The sequence below is a fragment of the Silene latifolia genome, chromosome 9 (genome assembly GCF_048544455.1).
Source record: "Silene latifolia isolate original U9 population chromosome 9, ASM4854445v1, whole genome shotgun sequence".
Classification (NCBI taxonomy): Eukaryota; Viridiplantae; Streptophyta; class Magnoliopsida; order Caryophyllales; family Caryophyllaceae; genus Silene; species Silene latifolia.
In genome coordinates this window covers 61747709-61771709 of record NC_133534.1, presented here as the reverse complement: position 1 = coordinate 61771709, position 24001 = coordinate 61747709, and the positions used below count along the sequence as shown (strand labels likewise).

Genomic DNA, 24001 nt, shown 5'->3' with positions numbered 1-24001 from the left:
GTAAACCTCAATGTTTCGCCCTTTCTGATTTTGGAACACTTTGTCCACCAGTCTTGTGTAAGTTGCGCCGGCGTTCTTCAAACCGGACGGCATCATTTTATACATGTATGTGCCGTTACCGGTGATGAATGCGCATTTAGGCATGTCTTCTTCGGCCATGAATACCTGATGATACCCTGAGAAGGCGTCCGGCAGGCTCGGATTGTGTAGCTGCCGCCGTGGCGTCGATTAAACTATCTATTCGAGGCAAGGGATAGCAATCTTTGGGGCACGCTTTATTAAGATTGGTAAAATCTACACACATCCTCCACGCCCCTAATGATTTCTTCACCATTACAACATTAGCTAACCACTCAGGATAAGTACAAGGCATGATAAAGCCCGCCGCTAGTAATTTATCTACCTCGACTTTGATGGCCTCATCCTTCTCGGCTGAGGAGTTCCTCATCTTCTGCTTGACAGGGCGAGCGGTGGAGAGTACGTTCAGCTTGTGAACAATTACCTCCCGGCTCACGCCTGGCATCTCGGCTGCTGAGTAAGCGAAGACGTCTTTGTTCTTCCTCAGCAGTCTAGGAGAGCGGCCCTGAATTTTGGCTCCAGGTTGACACCGACGATTACGGTGCGCCCGGGTCAATTTCCACTTCTTCGGTCTCGCTCCTTCGACCATGCCGACAAAGTGGCATCCATGAGGTCGCCCTCTCCCGTTGTAAGGATGGGCTTTTCCCCTTCTTCGACTTCTTCGCCACTTTGAGGGATTGCATGTTGCACCCTCCGCGGATATCCGGACGTTGACTACTTCGTCTTTTTCGTCCTTTGAGACGAGCTTATGCGCTTCCCCGGTCCGAGATATACATCAGTGTCAGGGCCCGGATGGACATTACTGCATCGGCCTCGCTCAGAGTGACTCGGCCTATGAGGACGTTGTAGGCGGACGAGCCGTCAATGACCACGAACTCAGATAGGACATTCTTAGCCGAATTCCCCTCGCCGAACATCACCGGCGGTCCCGATTGACCCCTGGGGTACCAGTAGCCGGCCCCGGAAAAAATCGTACAATGGATTGGTGCGGGGGCTCAAGTCCTCAATCTTCGAGACCGAGATTGAGAAAGCACTCCCGAACATAATGTTTGTGTAGGCGCCGTGTCAATCGGGCACCTCTTGACCAGGTGGTTGGCTATGTCCAAGTGGACTACAAGTGGGTCGCTGTGCGGGGCGATGACTCCCTCGTAGTCCTTCTTCCCAATAGTCATATCGGGGATGTTGGAAGCGGGGATCGTTGTTTTGGGCACAAAGTTGATGGCCTGATATAGCTCGTTCAGGTGCCGTTTGTGCCCATGAGCGGACCCACCGTTCTCGTTGTCCCCGATGACAACATGGATTACTCCTATCCGTTCAAAGACGGACTTTTTATTTGAGCCGTATTAGTCTTTTGGCCTCCGGCAACATATTTGCTTTGAGGCTCCCCTTCCGATCGGCTCTTCAATGGCATTCTTCGATGCCGGCGATTGTCCGTTAAGTGACCGGTGTGGCCGTGGTACTCACGATCGGCTCGTGTCACCGTCCCCCTCGCCTTGGGAGGCCTTTCCCACTTCGACCCTCGTTCTTGCTCGGGAGAAGACCTTGGCGGCAGATACGACCATGGGGGTGTGACCATTGTACCGCTTTTGGTAGTACGGTCCCGAACTCCCCGGCGCCCGCCGAGTTCTCATTTCTGGCGGACTTGTCCGACCGTGACCTATTATTGTCACGGCGTCCTTCATCCGGGTTGTCCTCCCGGCGGCTCTTACTCTCTCGAGTGCCCGGCCTCGCCGGGGCCTACCCGGTTTTGTGATAGTGCTCCACCTTTATGGCTTGGTCGCCATCTTCCCCGGCGGAGTCTAGGTTCGAGCCTCCGCACTTGATGAGCTCGTTTTTAAGTCTCCTCTCGGGAGGCCTTTCATCGATCGAAGGCCGCCGGTTCGCTGCTTCACTCACGAATCTGCTGAACCTTGGCGTCGAACCTCTTCACATAACTTCGGAGAGACTCGCCTCCCTCCTGTTTGATAGTCTGGAGATCCGATGTCTCGACGGCCCTTCTCTTATTGCAAGAATATCTTGGGCCAAAAATATGTCCCTTAGGTCGCCATAACAAAGATATCGACCCATTGGGTAGCCCCTTGTACCAACTTTGTGCCATCCCATGCGGGGTCGTTGGGAAGACTCGACACCAAACCTCATCAGTCGCTCCCATACCGACATGTAAGACTCGAAAGCCTCGGCATGGTCGGTTGGGTCGCTTTCTCCTTTGTACGATATGGGCGGCAACTTTAGCTTAGTCGGCACCGGGACCTCTAGGACATAGGGGTTGAGGGGTCAGTCGACCACGTGTCGAATGACATGCGGCGATCGGCTCCTCGCATCCTTAGTCCTGGCTCCTCTCCCCGTGGTGGTGGAAGGGCTTCTTCTCCGACTCGGTGAGTCGGGCTTCTTCTCCGACTCGGTGAGTCGGACTTCTTTCACTCCTCTGCGGGGCGGCCTCGTCGGTCTTTGCGGCGACACTCGTCCTCCCGCGAGTGCGGGAAGGACTCGTGTCTACCACGCACTCTGGGCTCCCCCGGCGTCTTGACCTGGTCAGCTTCCTCCAATGCTCCGTTCAAGTTTTTCGGAGTCACTTTTTGGGCCCTGGTCTCCTGTGGGGGTGCGCCGCTCTTGTCGTCGTGACAGTATGAGTCGGCGTGCTACCCATTAGGTCCAGGAGCAGCTTTAGTTTAGCTGCATCAACCACATGTCCCATGACAGTGATTTGGTCGGTGGGCAGCGGTGTATCTTGTTCCTTTGGCATCCCGTTCGTCGTATCAGTGATACGGCCGGTGGGGGACTGCCCGATTTCAGAGTTGTGGAGTGTGTCATCTTGGTAGAATTCAGTTTCCACAAGCACCATCTCTGGTTGTTTTGACATCTTCTTAGCTTGTTGGGTGGGTTTTGTGTTTTTTTTTTTTTGTAAGGGATTTGACTAGCTTCTAGTATCTATCCCCACAGACGGCGCCAATTGTTCCGGGTGTAATTCCAGAGCAGTACTGTTTACCACGCAAGCTTGGTGAATGGATGTCTTTCCTTGCCTTGACTCTTCCTCTCGGTCTCTCCTGAAACAATGAACAAACTGAGGGCTCGGCTTTGCACCGAGCGTACTCACTCCGACGCTCAAGTCAGTGAACTTAAAGGGATTAAGTTGTATGTTACTTGACAAATTATATTGTAGAGAGATAAGGAAGTTTATACCAGATGAATAGTGAGTTTTTAGGTTAGAATGTGGATCCTTTCCTCAATGAGGGTTGAAGAGTATTTATAGACTTTCACCTTTTGTCACGTAGTGGCCAAGTGGGCCAAGTGGCGTAGCAGGTGGAAAGTCTGTTCTACCCTCGGCCGAGGGACCCATGGCAGGCCGGCGGGCCCCGTTGACTCCATGCCGAGGGGTCTTGGATATGAGTACGCGGATATATGTCTCCCGGTTGGCGGTTGCCACCGAGACCCAAGTGACCGGCCGACAGGCTGCGTCGGTTAGGCGGTCTAACATGTTGACTTGCTGTCTCTTGATCTTTGACCTTGCTCAATATGTTGACTCGGTCAGCGAGTGCAGAATATGCCCCATCAATATCAGTTAGAGAAGTTGTTATAAATACCAACATCTCATATCATTGTAAATTACTTCTTTGATGAATAATAATATTCACAGTTACAATTCAATCAATATAGTTCTATAATCTTTCTATTACTCTTTCATACATATTCATATAATTCTTCTATGTCTTCATATCTTCATAGTTGATCTTCAAGTCTTCGTCTACTGTTGTATACATCTTCATCTCCTAGCTTGGGTTTCTTCATATATCTTGAATTCTGTCTCATAAAAAGAGATTAAGATATGAGTAAGATTGTTTAAATATAATAGGAGAACAATTAGCGGTCACTTATGGTAGCTCGACAGATTATGTATATATGGCCCACAAATCAACATAGGTCCTTTCCAGCGCATTTTGTTCTCACTCATGTGCATCCCGAAAACCTTCTCACGAAGTCACCCATCCTAAGACTACTACTAACCAAGCACGCTTAAGTACTTAACTCTGAAGTTATTTTACAAAAAAAAAAAAAAAAAAAAAAAAAAAAAAAAAAAGTGCAATCTAACGCTACCTTTTCAAATACATGAATTCAACATTCAACAATCCTTTAGAATCCATAAGTCATTACGTCCTCTTGAGCTTTGCCAATACATTTCATAGAATGTGCAATGTTTTATTATATTGACATACTAAAGGATCCATAAGTGATTACGCCGCCTTTTCAAATACATCAACAATTCTAGTTCTTATGTTTATCATTAAGTTTGACTCTACTTACGTAATCAAAGCCAAAACCTTAATGGAAATACGTTATACAGTCACTATGACAGTGAGTGATCTGTTAATGTTTTGTTTTGTAGCATGATCTTTAACGCCGAAACCTATTTTAAAACTTTAAACATGTTAGGATGAACATGGCAACTCCAACAAAACGTGAGAGATCGAGTTGTGCAAGTCGCCATGAAATTAAAGTGAGTGTCCTTTCAGGAGTTTGATAAGCTTATATTTTGTTAGTGTGGCCAACATTTTTATTAATCACACCGACCTTTATCCGTACTATTATGACTCATACAGGAATGTCTTGTTTGTGACCGGCTTTAACTTTATTTTGACCTCTCAGAGCCCCTCCATTTGTGTTATATATCTTGATGAGTTATTTATCTAACCCATTTACCGATATTTAAATTCTTGTTTCGGATGGGTATATCCGTTTTAAACTAAAAACGGGTCCATCAAGTAGAAGGGATAGGACATGAAACCTCAAGTTACGCTCCGTACGTCCAAAACAAATGGGTTATTGGACTATTTAGGCATTTAGCTGCATATAGATATAATGCTCCATTATTAGTCTCAGTCATTTGTTTACATATTTTATTTCTGAGTGTCTTATTTATTTGTTTATCTTTACTTGTTGTTTGGATAAACAAATACAATCAGGTGTTAATTAAAACTAGCTAGTAAAGTATGTAAAAGTTTAGGCATTTTCAAATCAAAGGTCCTTCTTCTATACTGTCCTTTGGAAATTTATACTATAATCATATACTAGCTAGTACATACATACGTACAAAATGTATGACGAGAATGCCAGCTCTTTAGAATTGTCAAAAAAATAAAGAATGATGAAAACGTTACTATAAAAGGAGGGAATATGTTGTAAGACTATATATATTCATTCTACAATTCAACTAAATTAAACGTAAGGAAATTACAAGATTAATAGAGGAAATAGTAGAGTGCAAGTGCAATAATAATGGCGGGTTTGAAGTTTTTGGTAGTTATTGTCCTACTACTAATAATGTTGACAAGGTCGTCATATAGTAGACCATTAACACTTGAACTCGACGACGATCAACACTTCGACTCAGAACGAGCAATCGCCGAGTTACGTTTAAAGGTGAGATGTTTACAAGAAATGTTTGAAAGCGGCGGAGAAGATTCAATAAGAGGTAGAATTGATCCAAATAGGTTTATCCCTGGTGGCCCTGATGCTCACCATCATTAATCATTTCTAACATTTACTTAGAGTTGGACTTCCTTAAAACCGTCTTAGCTTATCTTAAGACTAAGACAAAAAAATGTCAACATTTTTTACTAGAAAGTATCCATTTAATGATAAAATGTTATACTCTATAACTAAAATGGTTATTTTTTAATATAAAATTGGTGGTAACATTTTATCAGAAAATATTTTAGATTTTATCGTAAAATGTTTACATTTGATCGGTCTTAGTTTCATACGAAAATAGTAGCATGCATGCATATATAATGTAGAAAGTGATCAAGAAGTCACGACGTTCTTTTATTTGATTATGGAGAATTATGTAATAGTGTATTACTCATCTATCGCATTTTAATAGTCATTTGATTAATGGTATTAATTCATCTTTTCAACAATAAGTCATGTATACTGTAATGATAATATATAAGAATCTTGTTATGATAAAAACGTTCCAATAAAGGCCCTCTGTCCAGTTTTATTGTTCATAATCATTCAATCATTTGGCACAAAATATAAGATGATTTATCATGTACGGTCCAAAATGTAAGTTGGAAGTTAAGTTGGGATCAAATATCATGATGCTTACAAATGAAAGATAAATGAGGAAAGATTCAAAAGTTAAAAGTTCACAAATGAGTCTATGCGCCTAATAGATTTTGAATCTGTCATCCGCGAGTGGCTTACCTGAATACGTGGTTTGCAGGCTATTACGTACACTTGAGGATTTACCCAGTGCGCATCAAAAATAGTAACTGCGGCGGGTTCCCTCGTCACCAAAAAAAAAATTACAAATGAATAGCCTAAAAATAAAGGGACGTGCTAAATCCCGCACATCATTTTGCTTAATCCCGCACACTTTTCCCCCTTGTTCCGAATATATCCTTCTCATTTCTCAACCCCTAGCAAGAGTGAAACCAGAGAGAGAAACAAGAGAACTGTTACCCTAATAAATCAATTGCACAGGCAGACTCTCCCACCACAGTCCCTGCTCCGGCATCCTCCCTCACCACCCTCTAGCGTCGGCGACTACCTTTCCTCATACCCATGTCCGCACCGACCCGTATGGCACTACCCTCCGTGGAAGCGTACACCGCCACAACCCTTCCCTGCACAAGGACGACGCACTCAACCCTTCCCTACACTAGGACGCCGCCACTCAAGCCGCCCCACCAGAAAACCGACGATGATTTAGAGGAAGGTCAACGACGACAGTAAGGGGTTGGGTAGACGGCGACGGTTAAGGGGTTGAGGTGATGGTGGTCGTGGGTGATGAGCGGGGAAGAGCTTGAATTGACGGCGGATATAGGGGTAGACGGCACGGTAGTGGTGGAGTTGGTCGGCGCTAGGGTGGGTAGAGAGTTGTCGGGGTTGGGATTTGGGGCATTTGGGGATTTTTTAATTTTTTTTTAGTTATTTTGTATTCTTTAATTTTTTTTTTTAAAGTGAAGGGTCGGTATATGGGAAAAAAGAGGCAAAATATGTAGGATTAAGTAAATTAATGTGTAGGATTTAGCATATACGAAAATAAAAGTCTTTAGAAAATGGATTGAGGAGTACAATTTTGATATGTCGCTACTTTTTCTAAACGAATGTACGTTTATCTCTAATTAGGTGCATAAAATTACGTCATCCATATCAAATTATTTGTTTATCTTTACTTTGACATAAGAAAAAACAAAGAAATAAGAAAGGACTATCTATAACTAGTGTTATTAGATGACAAGTAAATCAAAATAAGAATGGGTGAACAAATTACTCTTTTAAAACTGTCCCAAAAAGGAGGGTAAACAAATAATTGAACAATTAGTCTTGCTATAGACGGGTATATCCGTCTATTGTTATAAACGAGTCAAATATAATGAAAGTGGTGACATTTTTTGCCATCACCACCCCACTTATTGTTTGTCCTATTAAAAAAGTGGTATTATATTTGGCCCGTCTTTCATTATAGACGGATACTTAAGAATTTGTGATAATTGAAACACTTTAGAGTTTAGACCATCCTAAGTAAGGGTCACCTTAACTAAGACCCCGCCCATTTTTTTCTTAGAAGAAAGGGTACATCTTTATTCACCCATAAAGGAAGAGCATATACAAGGCACAAGTGTGTAAGAAGACTAAGAACTGATAAGGACTTATACCCTTCATAATAATGGATGACTTGTGGTAACAATAGAGTCAAGACCAGCTACTTCCACAAATAATGGAGGAGTATCTTTATTTATTGAAAGATTCTTGAATACACCAGGGATACCACGTCATGTACACCTTAGTCAATACGATTATTAGAACTACTCAAATTCTACATAAATAATAAAGCAAAATCTATGTGAAATATAATTAAAGGTTTATCATTGGTTAGGGTGTACGATAATCTTGTACACCAAGTGTACCCAAAAATTTTTCTTATTTATTTGTTTATAAGAGCAATTATAGGAGTAGCTTGGGGTGTACAATGGATATTATGAATTTATAAAGGCCTTTAACACCAACCGAGCATGACATTACCATTCCGTTGGGCTTGAAAAAATAATAAATTTAGGTTTTTATTTTGCCTTAATCGGAGTCCGGATGAGGAATTACGGGCCAAAATACGAAGCGGGATTAGAATTACGCGATGATGAAAAATCGAAACAATAATTGTTTTGAAGGCTAAAAAGGAGGTTAGATGGAAATTTCAAATTTCTCTTATAAAATATTTCGTACTAAGGATAAATTACATAAATAAGCTAATAAAAATAAGGTTATTTTATAGGAATAATCCATCTTATGGGTGGTCTGCTTAAATTACTCCATCCCTTCAGTAATCCGAATTTAATCCCTCTTATCCCCCTTTCCTTCCGAGAACACACTAGAGTGATCGGCAACCTAAACAACAGGTTACCTTATGTTTTTAAGGGTTAATAAACACCTACTTATAATACTCCCAATTATACTCCCAATTATAATACCTCGAACACACGGAGAACCTCTCTCTAAAAACACCTCTCATCCCTCTCTAAAAACAAAACAACAAAAACCCTAATTTTCTGATTAAGCCGCCGCCACCCCCAACCACACACATCCTCCCGTGCTCCCTCCTCTCTATCGCCGGAAATGGGTTCCTCCTTGAACCTATTTCCGGCGATACGCCTCCACTGGGTTCCGATCTGAGCTTGCTTTCACTCCTCCTTGTGGTGTCGGTTTGTGTGTTCCGTCTTGTTCGTCCGGTAGACCGGTTTGTTGTTGGTGTGGTTGCGCTGAGGTCGTTCCGTTCCTCCGTTTTCCTGTCCTGTCATCGAAGGACATGCTGGCCAATCAAGGTTGTTCGCCTTTTTCTATGTCCTTGAATGTTACCGTCTTTTCTATGGGTCTGGTTTGGTCCGTCACGATTGGTGTCGACTTTTCGGTGTCTGGTATTGGTCTGGTTGTCGTTTTGGTGTTCTCTTGGTTTGTGGTGGTGGCCCTGGGACGTTTTTGGTGTTTCCCCCTTCCCCTCGCCCCTTTCCCCACTGATCGTCCCTTGTCCGGTTTCGGTTTGTCGGTTTGTGTTGTTGGCTGGGTTGGTTTTGTAGCATGTAGCCGATGGTCCTGGGGGGTTCGTTGTGGAATTTGGAGTCTTAGCTTTTTTTTTCGGGGTTCGTTTTTTGTTGGGTCTGCCGTGCTTCTCATAGATGGGCTGTGGGGTTCGTTTTTTTTTGGAGTAAAGCTGTGGGTGTCAGTCGGTGGAGGCGTGCTTGGTAGGGTGGAGTCCGGTCCTTTGGTTGTGTCGGTTGCGGTGGTGTCTCCTTTGACTAATGTGTTTTTTCGTCTTAGTGTGTTTTTTGCTTTTTCAAATAATAAGCTCTTGTTGGTCTTGGGTGTCCTGTCCCCTTACCACCGGGTTAATTAGGATGAAGGGTACTTTGCATCGGGTCTGTGTTGAGCCCAACTTACTTTGGTCCTCTGAGTTTGTTTTGGTTAGGGGGATGTTCAAGTGGTTTCTCCCTTTGTTATCTACCTTTTTACTCGATTTTCTTGGCTACGAGGTTCTGGTCAACGGGGGGTGTGTTCCAAAGTGTAGGAGTTTGCTCTCCTTTGGAGACAGATTTTTGTGGTCTGTTTTCCACCTTTCCTTTCTACGTCCTTGGGGCGTAAGTGCACTTTGTTCTCTTTCGTTGGGTCAAGGGGCTTGTTGGTTTCCAGATGATGTGTACCACAACCGAGGAGATGAATCTCCGAGACGCTCTTTTAGGTCTTGTTGCAGGTATTTCTCTGAGGTTGTATCGTTTAAGATGAGTAAAAATGAGTGTGTGGAGGCTCGTTGGTTTTATGAGGAAGATTTTCAAAGCCAAGGAGATGAATCTCCGAGACCTTTTTTTGGGTCTTGTTGCAGGTATTTTTCCGAGGCTCCATCAATCAAGACAAACAAGCATGGGTGTTTTCCTTTGGCCAGCGCTGCTCATCCTTTTGAGAATGTGGTAGATATTGTTTTCGAAGAGCGTGTTCAGACTTACGTCATACGCCATCAACACGATGTTGTTAACCGATGCAACCCGTACCTTGTTTTAGCTTATGTTCGTACTAGTTCATTAGTGTTTTATGTTGTAGTTTATAGGTACGGTTTAGTGAACCGTACCACTAGAATGTAAAACTCTTTCTTTACCGCTGTCAAAAAAAAAATTATACTTAATCTCATAATAATCTGAACTATTAATACTCCTCATGCGGTCACTCTTCCGACGCCGACTCTCTCCATTCTCTTGTCCTCTTTTCTTTTCTTCTCTCAATTCCAACCTTATCAATGGGCAACACAACCCTGCAACTAAATCGTCCTAACCTGCATAACAAACTGGATATGTAAAATCAATCCAAAACAATCAAAACTCAAATCAAAACTAAAATGTCATTATTGCAGCAACAATGCAACAACAACAACATCACCCTCTTTGATCACCTCTCCAAAAACTCCCCACCTTCAAAGACCCCACCACAACAACCACCACAACGCCACCACCAAACCAAGACGACGACGACAACAACAACAATAATCCTTTAGCTACCTTCTCCGGAGACGCAATATTCTCCAAATTCCTATTCTCATTCCCAACATTCTCAACTCAATTCTCATCATAAGAAGGCTCTTCCGCCACCGTCGCTTCAACCGCCGAACGTAATGGTGATTGGGTGGTAAAAAATGCATGATGGTTATAGGAGAGATTAAAGGATGGATTAATTTAAGCAGGTCACCCATATGATAGATTATTCCTATAAAATTAGTGGCCACGTCATTTTTCACCTGTTATAGCAAGTAAAAAAACAAGGAAATTTGTTCTGGGAAATAAGAGAGAATATGAGAGATTAAATTCGAATTACTTAAAGGATGGAGTAATAAAAATAAAGGGTGTTATACTTATGGCACTAGTGTAGTAATAGACAAACTCAAATGAATTTGTTCTACGTCACATCACTCAAAGTACAAATCTCTTGAACAACAAATCTCTACACACTAATATACAAACCTCATAAAAATTTATTTCATAGAACCCACCATACCGCACAATCAAAAACACAAACTTGTATAAAATATTATAACCGCTCTCATCAATGAACCTTAACACTTATGTCTAACAATAAAGAGCCTCTAAAATAGCGGACAAATCATCCTATAAATCTTTAATGAACCTTTATTACTAGTGCCCTTATTCCTTTTCATTTCATTCCTAAACATTAAACCAAACGTCCCCTTGAGTAGACCTGGCAAAATTAACTCGACCCGAAAAGGCGGACTTGAGACCCAAAATTGACCCGAACTATAGCACCTGAATGTGACCCGAAACCCGAATTAATTCGACTCGGCCCGAAAATGACCCGAGCTTTCTCGACCCGTAACAAATCCGACCCAAAAAATGACCCCATCTAAAACCACTCAACCCGAAAATAAACCAACAAAACATAACTTTAATTGACTCAAAAAGACTTAAAATTGCTTTTTCTCTCTTAACCATTGATCTGAAGATGACCCGACCCGCTTGTCTCGAAACAAACAAACCCAAAACAGGTCTGTAACCCAAAATGACCCGACCCGATCTAACCGAAAATTTGACAAACTCGAAATAACCCGATCGGAACTGGTCTGACCCGATTGGCCCGTTTGACAGTCTACCCTTGAGTATCTTCCGTTGTTGCGGTACTTGTCTAGTGTGTGTGAAGTCTGAAGTAGTATGAACATTTGAGTAAGAGAAGAATGCTAAACCCCGCCAAACTCAAATCCCCTAATCTTTCTATCCCCAAACACATCTTCAAACCCTTCAGTTCCTCCACCACATCTTCTTCTTCTTCTTCTTCTTCACAATACAAGCAATGGTCAGGCCTCCAACAATGGAGATCCAACCCAATTGATCACAATCGGATATGGGGCCCAATTGGTCCACAACCTCCATTAAACCCTCAACATCTTCAAATCTCAATTGGGTCTTGTTCATCTTTGTCCCAACTTGCTGCTTTGGTGCTTTCTACTTCTGATCCTCTTTCTAAATCACAACTTTCTCACTTTGCTTACTCCAAATGGCGCTCTGGGGACCTCCCAATTGGGGTTTTCGACCCCCCGTCTCGCCCCGCCCGCCCCACTAAGCCGAACCTTGTATGTTTTATTCTATCCATATCCAATCAATAGATGTTTGTTCAGGAATTATTGGAACTTATGTATTACATACCCTTCTTTAATAGTTTGGCTATTAGGAACGTAGCAATACTGGATACTCCCTCCATCCCGAACATTTGTTTACCTTGTTCCCTAGGTGTCTCATTCATTTGTTTACATTTCTATATTATCAAGGTTGTTTTTTATGGGTAATTTGATCATACACCTCCATTATGGTCCACTTGTCATCAACTAAGGAGTAACAAGTTAACAACCACCACAAATGGTCCCCTCCCTTTTCCTTGGTCTTTCTGCCAAAACCAAAGTTAAACAAATGACTCAATAGCTGGCTCATGCCACCTTAATTTGATAAGCATTAGAAAATTTAGGGCAACCTTTCTTTTATCATTCTGAATTATGTTGCCAGTTGAGTCCAAATGAAGGAAGGCGAAAACTTTATATCATATTCTTGATCCCTCCTGAAATTATCTTTATTTGAGTTAGTAGTAGTACAGATCATCAGGCTGATGGAGTCTAACTATTATTCCTAATTGGTTGTTTTCCTTTATACTGACTCATATATTCGCGTTACCCGTGTTTTTAAATGAAGGTTTCTCCAAGAGAAATCCCAGCTGTTAAAGACTCTGGCTTGCCTCTCAATGCTTATCTGCTTCATAATTTAGCTCATGTGGAACTTAATGCTATTGACTTGGCCTGGGACACCGTTGTCCGCTTTTCTCCCTACTTGGACATTCTTGGTGAGGGTTTCTTTGCTGATTTTGCGCATGTTGCTGATGACGAGAGTCGTCATTTCGCTTGGTGCTCACAGAGGTTGTCAGAGCTTGGATTTAGGTGCTGACTACTCACCGTGTCTTCTTTGACTTGATCGAATTTTTTTGCAACTGTTAATTCAAGTCATGGATTTTACATTTGCCTTTTGATTTTCCATTCTCCCTGTGAGCAGCTATGGAGACATGCCGGCTCATAATTTACTGTGGAGAGAGTGCGAAAAGTCATCTGACAATGTAGCTGCACGTTTGGCAACAATTCCACTTGTCCAGGTTCTCTCGTCTTCAATGCTGTTTTCCCATGTTATTGTTTATTAAGATGCACGTTCTTGATCTTGCTTGAGAACATATACTTTCATCGTATCGGCTTGATGTCTGAATTTTCTGCACAAGACCCCTGGGTCCCATGGGCCATGTCCCTTACAGTTCGGTTTCCGTTTCTCTTGTGTACTCTGTAAAGACTCTTACTGGTAACATTAAATTCCAAGAAGGGTGTTTTTTATGCATCCTGAGAAAGAAATCGGGAGGTTATTCATGGACAACCCAGTAAGGGAAGTAGGAAATCTATTCATAGACAGTAAAGATTTCAGGTGGAGAAAGTTAAGACTCGCACTCTCTTTATGACAAGCTCTTAGCAACTCTGTAGAGATTGAGTATTAAGAAGTTCTGCTTAATATCTCCCTTTCTTCTAACCTTTGACGGTTCTCATCTCACTTATTTTCTCTTTGGTTTTGGTTACATGCTCATATATTTAACTGTCATGTTTAGTGAAGATGGTCTCAAAATCCTCCTCATTTTCACTTCAGCTTCCTGTATATTAATGTAATATCACTTCTTCGACAAATTAATGACTCAATTGCGTTTTTCTTTTAAAAATGATGATAGTCTATCTTCCTACATTAGCAAGGAGCTCTATGTTGATTTTTTTTCTCTCATTTTTGTTGATGTAACTCCTATAGTTTTAATCTTGTATTAGGCTATAAATATGCCACATCTTTATCAGCCTTCACTAACCCTTGTTTCCTATTGTGTACGTAGGAGGCCAGGGGACTTGATGCAGGACCAAGGCTAGTTAAGAAGATGATGGGTTTTGGAGATAAACGGACATCAGAAATCGTGTCTAGGATATCGGAGGAGGAAATTGCACATGTTGCTGTTGGAGTCTACTGGTTCTTTTCAGTATGTCAAAAGATGGGTCGTGTCCCTTGCTCAACTTTCAAAGGTAATGGTATTGACCTGGTTATTCACAATTTCAGGAGCATATGCATGTATGTTACTTGGACTCTTCACTTTAGGGCCTTACCCTTGTCGGACACCACACTTGAGGATATGGACAATTGAACATTTCTCCTATTATGCTCCTATCAATACTATATATATAATCCGGAAACCAAGGGACTTCAATGTAACTAAAAATATTTCGGATTTGAAATTAATTTTGGCTTTGAAATGTGATCCCATCACGGCGTCACCGTATCTTCAATTCGGGACAGTCCCCGTTACGAAATTTCGGGCATGACAAGTCCAACATTCGGGTAAGGTATCTTTATTTGTTATCCGACACCCTTTACCAAGTTTCAGGTAAAATAGGTCATGTTGCATATACAATTATCTTTCTATAATGCATGTTATCATAATGCAGACTTACTAAAGGAGTATGATCTGGTATTGAAAGGGCCTTTCAATCATTCAGCACGAGATGAGGCTGGACTACCCCGTCATTGGTAAGCAACTTATGAACTTATCCATTCTGAATGGTATTTAGCTTGGTATTTACGGCGTCGGCACCACAGGTAAGGGCCGTGAAAGTACTGGAATAAGGTTGTGATCCATCCAGAAATAGTCATTTTGTGTTGTTAAGATTAGTGGTGTTCAAAACAAACCGAACCGCAATAACCGAACCAAAAGAATAGAAAAACCGTGCATTTTTAGGCTCGGTGAACCGAACCATTAAATTTGACATGGAAACGGTTCGGTTACAGTTCGCTATTTTAGAAAACCACTTAAACCGAACCAAACAAACCGTTTCAGTAAAACTAAACAAAAAATAAAAATATTGACACATGGAAAATTTGTTCTTTTGTTTCATTTACTTAGTGCATCTAAACTCAAAATCTCTTAAATAGGTTGGAGATAGAAATGGAGAAAGATAGTGTAATAGTCTATCCATTAAGGAGGTAATAATTACCCACCTCTCCCCTCAAGTAATGCATTACCTCCATATGGAGGTAATAATTCCTCTCTCACCACCTCTTTCCACCCTCCACAACCACCACAAACCACCAATCTCCCTTCCATTTCTTCTTATTTTAGCCTCTATTACTCTCTTAATAATTACTCCCATTCCAAGCGATCCCTTAGGAGTAACATATACGGTAATTTGTAGGTATGATCCAGCAAGTGTCGATACTCATTGCAAAGAGCAGCTTTCGGAGGTTTGTTAGGCCGCTTTTGTATACACATAAGTTCATGCACTGTATTCTTCTTTTTACCTGAAATGATGATCATCAGTTCATAATCATTGGCAGGTATACGACAGGCTCGCCCATGTTATTGCCATGGAAACTGAAAATGCTAGTTCCAGCACCGGTCCTACGTGATGTAAATTATGATTATTAAATATTGACACACGGTTTTAGAACATGACTTACGAAAGTCATATGGTCGTCGTCTTTTGAGCGTCGACCTATGCTTCCATATCAAGTGATCAACGTTTGATAACATCCCCTAGGACAGTAGGCGGATAATGTTTTGGATTTCACTAGGAAGACCATTAGTTTAAACTGGGATTCTCCTTTGTAGGTTTGGTAGATGTATGTACGATAGGAAATGGCACATAGCTAGTTTTGCAATGAAAAATATATGCATATACAAATGTGCTGTACCTTATATTGGTACTTGCTTCTAATTCATCTTCGTCATGTTTTCGATCATAAGTTTGTGGCTGGAATAATCCCTGTTGCCCTTTCAGGAGTTCTCAAGACACTAAAATAATAATGTTGTCAAAGTTACTGATTTTGTGGGTTTTAGTCTGTGACTGCTCTCTGGTAAAGAAATTTACAAGCGAGATGCATACTATTTTGCAAACCTCATGGAGAATCAAAATTAAGAATAGAAATGAAGACGACCTTACAAAAAAAAAAAAAAAAAAAAAAAAAAAAAAAAAATAATCTGTACAAATTTTTGGGAAGTACATGATTTACAGAATGATGTACCAAAACTTGGCAAACTTTGGTTCATTTGACTCTGATATTTGTCGAAGTCGCAGCAGGAAACGCCATCATGGGTTTGGATCATTACTAGCTAGGGTCCTTTTTGGTCCAGGTTAGCAATAGACGTGTATTTTCGAATATAGAATGAAAATTTCAGTGAAGGCTATCGGATTTGGTTACTGGTTCTGGTTGGGATTGATGATGTCCTTGGACTCTAATGGTTTAAAAATGGGAGTCGAAAATTTACTCATTTTATCATAGAGACCTTGGTTATGTTTAGAGCTTCGAATACTAATATAAAAACTGAACCAACTGATGAGTGATGAGCATACTAAAAGTTTTTAAAAAGAATCCCACAATAATTTGATCCAATTCAATAAATTCTAACCTAGTTTGGTATTTGTTGTCAAAACAAAACAAACTACTAAATGTGAGATGAGATCATGTTTTGTTGAAATGAATGAAAATTACAATTAGCCACATCAAAAGCGAGTCTGGAGAGATTGGTTTGAAAGAAGGAAATAGAAATGATCAACCGAAAAGGGCAGTATAGAGAAGTAGGTTCCAAGTATCAGGCAAACCAGGCAAACACCAATGACTACAATCTTTGCCCTTCTGTAAGCCACTATATACTGATGGATGTGCATCTTTCCTGTACTCTGATAGCATTGTTATATCAACCCAGTATACTGGTTTCTTCATCCTTCTCAATACTCTCTCCACTACCACCCAAGCTAATGGCATACCACCCGGGTACCTCGTCCCTGAGAATGGCTCTGTCTCGCTTGAGCATGTACTGCTCGGTTCGTTCCAATCGCTTCCCCTGTGCATTTTTTGTCAATATCTATGAAATAATAACTTCACCCGTCTTTAGTCTTTACTAGTTATAAAAACTTACACATAGTGTGAAGGGGAAATGCCGACAAAGAAGACTTTAGTTTGAGCAGGATTGACGTTGTAATTGATCCATCTAGCCCAAGTAGTTAGTCCTTTATAATATGCAATCATACGATTCATATCTTTATACAATTTGTTTCCATCTTGGATATAGTCCCACCTGCGCCACAATTTCCTGTCAGATTCATTGCCTTAACTTTATCAAAATCAATTTACCATCATTTGTCAATTTTGTTGTCCTATACTCTCTCACTTGCATGTCATTATTACTTTGTAGAATTTCTGGGAAAGCTACATGATTAGGAGGAATCTCTTTCTGCCATCTAAAACGATGCACCATTTCTTATTTAAAACCGTCTTTAACTTAAAATGGCTTAAAAAAATAAACTTACGGCTGGTTTCGACCGGTGTGAGTCCACCAATGCCAAGAATTGAAAACCAACATATCCATTCCTTTCCAAGCGTTACCATTTCTAATGGAATCAATCTTCAATACACGCCCAACCTTGTCATTCACAAGATCGACTAGATATGGTGTCCGATATAACATCAGTGTTACTCCATATTCCTGACCATTCCATACATTTCCCAAATATTTATTCCATGTACAGAATGAAAATCCAAACATAATACATTCGTAACTCATGTATATGAAACTCAGAAAGACGGTTGTAAGGTCAGACCCTGCCCAAGTTCAATTCACGATTCAAAACAATTTACCAATAAACTTTGATAGTCTTGGGTGAGTTTTGTTTAAGACTACCAATAATCTGCATCCGTATTCCGTAGTAGAATAGTGAAGTACTGACATATGTTTAGGTGAAACCTGAGATATTACACGTGATTCTTCTTTACTACGAAGTATATTTTTGGTCATTATATTCAATTCTCTACATCACTCCCATATTTCGTGGTCCATTCAATCCCAAGCAAAAATTAATGAGTATGTCACCTTGTTACGTCCTTATATCTTTTACAATCAATTTCTCAATTCTCATGATGATGATTTTCTTTATTAAAGAATTGAGTTTTAAGTTTAATAATGTTACATACAAGTATTGTTTATAACATTACAATCAATACACATTTGACATTTCCAAGTTTTTAGTTAAATTGAGTTCAAGCTAGGGGGCTAGGGGCCTCGCCCATCCCCACCCGGCCGCAGTTGAGATTACTAATTGGTGCCTATAGGTTTTCATGACAAGCTGAACTGCTTCAGACGGGCCAAATGTGACCCATTTAAGACGAAAATATGATCATTTTAATGACAAACTGATACTCCGTATAAGTTAGAAAGTTATTCTGGTAACTTTTTTTATCAAAAATAGTTACATTTTCGTGTTAAATAGTCACATTTTACTCCATTTTCAACTTGTGATGAAATGTTACTCGTCTTTCGCAAGACTTATGGAGTCTAATTCGCTTTTGCCAGCGCTAACTATGCATAATAATAATCAAGGAAAAATGCAGATATGATTATATAAATTCAAAAGTTTGAAACAGAACTAAGAAAATGAGAGCATTAAAGGATTAAAGGCAATGAATGGGTGGCCCAGCTGCACGATTGAATGCTTGTTACCCCACTAGAAATTTTGAAAAAGATTGCATATGAAATATAAGTGTGATTGATTTTCTGTATGATGAGACAAGTTTCATGATTTCCTTTTAACAATTCGGCGTTATATTATTTTATTCCATAAATCCAACGGATTATTTACCATTCTTCAATTAAGTAGAAAACAAGGCATTGATTGGGGTATGTACGTACTCCTTCGAACTAATCGTCATTTATACAACAAATGAGTTACAAAGAACAGTGCAATATCGATTGTGAAGGACGAATCTGGACCTATTGTCCACCGTAGATCCTTCTTAACTACTCGTACCGAACCCGACCTACATATTACCCAATAATAACACTGAGTACTCGACCCAACAATGACCAGGCACAAACCCATAAAATTGTCTTTCAAACTATTGCAAATTTGCAATGCATTTTTCCCTTTTTTTAAGAGATTTTTTAATTGAGGGTACACAAACAATTGAGACAGATGAAACAATAAGTTGAAAGTAAAGCAAAAATAAGAAAAGATTACCTGAAAAGTAAGAGAAGTAAGAACACCTTCCCTAATGAATGAAGTCTTAGAATTAGGAACCCAAGAATGAATCATACAAGCCAAGGACTCCCATTGGTTCATACTCAATGAATCTCCTACAAACATTATCTTTTTTCCCCTCCATTTCCTCAGAAAATACAACCCATTAAACCTGCATTTTATCTATCTTACTATTTCACTTCACTAATTAAAATAATTCAAATTTTACACTTTCGTCTCATTTATTTATTTAACTTTAATTAAAATACTTTTTAAAAAAAATAAAAAAAAGGTAAACAAATAACAGAGACGAAGGGAGCAACAGTGGTGGAGCGAGGGGGGCTAGCAGGGGCGCTCATCCCCGCTGACGTTAGAAAAATTCGAAAATTTTCGAGCTCCCCTTGTAATATTACTCTTTTACCTCTGACTTAAAAACTTGACTCCGCCGTCGGAAGGGAGCATAAAAATAAAACTAAAAGATGCATATATTTACAGAAAATGTACCTGGGTAAATTACAGTAAAAGGGCTGCCACCTAAATTTCTGATAATATTTATCAGGTCTGCTTTGACAGTTGAATTCCGAGGCAATAAATGGGCAGCTTGAAGAATCATAAAGAGGGTAAGAAGGATCAAATACCCATTTTCCTTGAAAAATGTTGCATTTACTTGTAAATTCTGCTACTTCTCTAGAATTAGAGGTTAGATTTAAAGGGTCATTTCCTTCAACTGGGTAGAATAAGGGTTCTGCTGCAATTTGTAGTAGTGCAATTGGAATTGTTAATAGAAACAGAGAGTTGAAGAAGAGGGTTTTTAATAGAAGCCTACTCATTTGGACACTATGTTCAACAAACAACAAAAAGCCAAGAATTGTGCTTCTATTGGTTTTTTTTGCCTATAACTTATAGGTGTCACTTGTGAGCCTGATAGAGCGTGGGGTTTTAGCTGGGTCTTTTTCTTCCTTCAGAAATTCTGGTTTCATACGAACACTTTTCGTCTTATTTTTCAGATGGGTATATGTGACCATTTTATAGTTAAATGTAACTACAATGGTATAAGCAGTGTTACAGCTTATGGTAACCGGTTTTTCAATAGTGGTCACAATTAACTTAAAATGGTTACAAAATCTCGTTTTATTATTTCAGACCAAAAAGGCCCGTCTGCAGCAAGACGCACTATTATTTCTTACTTATATATACGGTAATTATTATGTGGGACGGCATCATACTGTACAATTAGTCTCACTATAGATGAATGATAGCGATAGGGCGTCATCCGGTGGCACTAAATTTCGGCGCCACCATAATAAAATAAAAATAAGAAAATAAAATAAAAAATTTCGGTTTTGCCCCAAAGGTTTAAGGGTAGATATGTAATTTTGTTATTCAATATCTAAATTAACAAAACTCTAAATAAATTAAAAGCTAATTTAACAAAAATAACCAAACGTTTGTCAAGTATTAACCTTTTGATTTTAACAAGAATAATCAACATTTGCTTTTATGTTACAAAAATCTTACGTAATTTATTTTCGCAGTACATTTTTTACTCAACTCAGTACTCTTTGTTTAATATTTTCCATTTGTATACCCTTATGTTAAAATCTCTCTAAACCTAATTCTCTCAATTACCAATAAATCACATCGTAAGTTAATCATATTTTTTCAATTACGGATGATAATTTGAACATAAAATATGTATTTAATTTATTAATTGTACAATCATGGATCAAATTATGTTTTTCCTTTATGTTATTTTTACTACTTTGGGTTAATTTAGGGTTTGTGGATAATTGTAAATCATCAATTTGGGAGATTGGTTGTTGAGTGGTGGTGGATTAGTGGTGTGAGTGGGGGACGGCGAAGAATAAGCAGCACAATGGGCAGCCTAGACGCATCAGTTACAATGTTACATTGTATAAATGAAATCCAGAAATTCAATTGCCAATTACCGTAGCGTTATTGTTAATGATATTTGCCCACAATGATAATTGTTAGAACTTAGAACATGTTATGACCATTGATTTACTCCTATGGTGATAATAACCCACATGAATTCAATTGCTAATTGTCCTTGGTGGTTACCTGAATGTAGTAGATTTTTTGTTTGATGCAGTACACTAAGTGGAAAAGAGAGGAAAGGAGAGGAAAAGAGATGAAGTAAGAAAATGAGAGGGGTAAAATGGGAAAATGTGTACTGTATTGAGTAAAAAATGTACTGCGAAAATCAACACCCAAATCCTAAAAGACGTAAATTATATGGTTTTAAAATTTTTTGGATTCCTCAAAATTGGGGGTTTATTAAAAAAAATTCTCTCTCTCATAAGTATTTCTACTAATTTAAAATCTATCTTATTTCTTTTCAAAAAATTATATATTTGTCTTATTAATGAATTTTTCATTGTTTAATTAAGGAATTTATTTTTTCCAGATTTTTTGTTATCAATTTTTTTGTATTTATAATCACAAAATAGACTTTAAAGATTTATAAAATTATTTTACAAAATATCCTTTCTCAATATTTGGTAAAAAAATTGTGTAGGTGAGGTTTTGGGATATTTTTGTGACAAAAATGCAAAGGTTGGATTATTAATGTTCAAGTTAAAAAGTTGGGTTATTTTTGGAAGACTTATCAAAGGTTGGGTTATTTTTGTTAAATTCGCCTAAATTAAATTGATAGTAACCTAATTTATTTGATAGTAACCTAATTTACTCTAAATTAATTTCATTGTAATTATTTTTCATCATCCGGGTTCGTTTTTTCATTTATAAGCCAATAAAAGAGAAATACAATATGATCCGTCGGTATGAATTTTGGAATTGTGATGAATAACAAATGGGTTCTCTTAATTTAACCTGCTTTTCCCATGAATCAAATACAAACTCTAGTACCCAATGAAGCAGCGGACGAAATGACGCATTCGAGGAGTCTCGGACTTCCATGTTTAGTTTTTGATCTAAGGAGAGGTGTCCATCATAGAACACCCGTAATTACTACTACGAGTATACTCAAAGTAGGTTGAGTATGTAGCAATCATGCCGTCAAGGAACTCTAGTATGTATACAAACGCTGCACTCTTGGTGGTTGTAATTCCTCCACAAAAGTTGGCAAAAGTAGTGCAAAACCTAGGAAAATTATACTATTTTTTCATCTGTCTATAATGAGAATCTGTGCATACTATAAAAGAACAGATCATTTCTCAGCAATAAAAATGGATTATTTTACGGTATAAGATCGCCTTATTTTATCAACTTTACTCCGTAGATTTATCAAATCACTTATAAAATCATTTAGGATCATTTTATAAATTTGAACAATGCCAAAGTTGTTATTTCTCGTGACGACGACATTATTTTAAACATTTCAAATGGTATTTTTGACACATTTAAAAAATTCTTGTTTTAAGGCAGAGTGCTCCTAAGACCATCCCCAAGCAAAGGTCACGCTAACTAGGTCACGACCCGATTTTACTCTTAATCCCACCTTATTAACCTTAACTCATTTTCACCCTCCCAAGCAGAAGGTCGCGACCTAGGTCATCAACCCAATCATTATACATTTTACAACATCCTCAATCATTGAAAATGTAATATTTTTATTATCTATCAATTGTTGCACCAATCAAATTTAGACACATAGGAGGTCACAAAGTTGGTCAATTTTATTCAAGTAAGGTCACAAATTGACCTTTGGTCACAAATTATCCCATTTGGTCACCAATTAACTACCTTAATTAACTCACTAACCATGACCAAGCAAGGTCATGACCAAGCAATTGACCTTGCTTGGGAATGGTCTAACGGCTAAGTTAAGGTCGGAGGTGACATCTAGTTTACTTCAAATTTAATTCTATTTCCACAACCTCATTTCTTCCTTGATATACGAAAAAACCACGCATTAACTGTCCAACTACCACTTTAAAAACGAGCAAGAAACCTCTCCATTTCTCAAAAAGAAATGGAGATCAATTACTTATCAAGGGTCGGGATTAAATCTGAGATCGATCAGATGGTTATAAATTTATTTGGAAATCAAACGGTAAAAAAATGAAATTGGAATATATAATATAGTAATGTTCAGTGAGAGAAAATGGAGAGAAGAAATGGAGAGGAACCATTTTGTTTAAAAACAATTCCACCCTATTCTTGCCAATTTTGTGAACCTTCTCCGATGAGCTCTTTAAAGGCCTCCCTCGTATGATGGTGACCACCACCTCTTAACACCTACCTCTTTGTTAATTTGTAGAACCCAAATTCAATTGAGTTGTATGGTTATAACTAGACCTGGCAAAATCAACCCGACCCGATTAACCCGATCCAAAAAGGCTAATCCGAGACCCGAAATTAACCCGAACGGCCGCACCCGAATGACAACTAAAACCCGAATTAACCCGACCCAACCCGAAAATGACCCGAGCTTTCATAGACCCGTATTAACCCGACTCGAAATGACCCAACCCAAAACTACCCAACCCGAAAATAACCCTACAAAACATAACTTTAATTTGCCCCAAAAGACTTGAAATGCCTTTTTCCTTCTTAATCAATGACCCGACCCGAAATGACCCGATCCGCTTGAGTCGAAACAACCCGAACAACAAACCCGAAACAGACCCGTAAACCCGAAATGACTCAACCCGACCCGACCCGAATTAACCCGAATATTTTAGAAACCCGAAATGACTCAACGCAAACTGGCCCGACCCAAACCCGACCCGTTGACCCGATTTGCCAGGTCTAGTACTTATAACACGGTCTCTGGAGCTCTAACATTGAATAGTTCATTTTTTAGTACCAGTAAAAATAAATAGA

The 24001-nt window shown here is 39.4% G+C and overlaps 2 protein-coding genes across 3 annotated transcripts; one reads left to right on the top strand and one right to left on the bottom strand.

The window, feature by feature from the left end:
• The first annotated feature begins 11746 nt into the window (after positions 1-11746).
• On the top strand, positions 11747-15920 carry LOC141599848 (uncharacterized). Its single transcript, XM_074419976.1, has 7 exons — positions 11747-12199; positions 12810-13051; positions 13164-13260; positions 14026-14209; positions 14630-14711; positions 15374-15422; positions 15516-15920. The coding sequence occupies exons 1-7, from the start codon at positions 11804-11806 to the stop codon at positions 15585-15587; spliced, it is 1122 nt and encodes a 373-aa protein (XP_074276077.1). The 5' UTR covers positions 11747-11803; the 3' UTR covers positions 15588-15920.
• Positions 15921-16537: 617 nt separating this feature from the next.
• On the bottom strand, positions 16538-20118 carry LOC141599846 (protein trichome birefringence-like 39). Of its 2 annotated transcripts, none has more exons than XM_074419974.1 (5): positions 19697-20118; positions 19193-19364; positions 17489-17664; positions 17098-17256; positions 16538-17022 (listed from the first exon to the last, which is right to left on the bottom strand). In XM_074419974.1, the coding sequence occupies exons 1-5, from the start codon at positions 20020-20022 to the stop codon at positions 16731-16733; spliced, it is 1125 nt and encodes a 374-aa protein (XP_074276075.1). In that variant the 5' UTR covers positions 20023-20118; the 3' UTR covers positions 16538-16730. The 2 variants fall into 2 exon arrangements, with proteins under 2 accessions (XP_074276075.1, XP_074276076.1); XM_074419975.1 differs by having other exon boundaries at positions 19193-19375; positions 19697-19773.
• Positions 20119-24001: the final 3883 nt, after the last annotated feature.

Excerpts from the sequence above, each read along its gene's own strand:
- LOC141599848 (XM_074419976.1), top strand. The coding sequence starts at position 11,804 with ATGCTAAACCCCGCCAAACTCAAATCCCCTAATCTTTCTATCCCCAAA. Across the intron at positions 13,261-14,025 it reads CAACAATTCCACTTGTCCAG|GAGGCCAGGGGACTTGATGC; the intron begins GTTCTCTCGTCT and ends TTGTGTACGTAG. Across the intron at positions 14,712-15,373 it reads GCTGGACTACCCCGTCATTG|GTATGATCCAGCAAGTGTCG; the intron begins GTAAGCAACTTA and ends GGTAATTTGTAG.
- LOC141599846 (XM_074419974.1), bottom strand. The coding sequence starts at position 20,022 with ATGAGTAGGCTTCTATTAAAAACCCTCTTCTTCAACTCTCTGTTTCTA. Across the intron at positions 19,365-19,696 it reads TTTTACTGTAATTTACCCAG|GTTTAATGGGTTGTATTTTC; the intron begins GTACATTTTCTG and ends GATAAAATGCAG. Across the intron at positions 17,023-17,097 it reads ATTTCCCCTTCACACTATGT|GGGAAGCGATTGGAACGAAC; the intron begins GTAAGTTTTTAT and ends AAAAATGCACAG.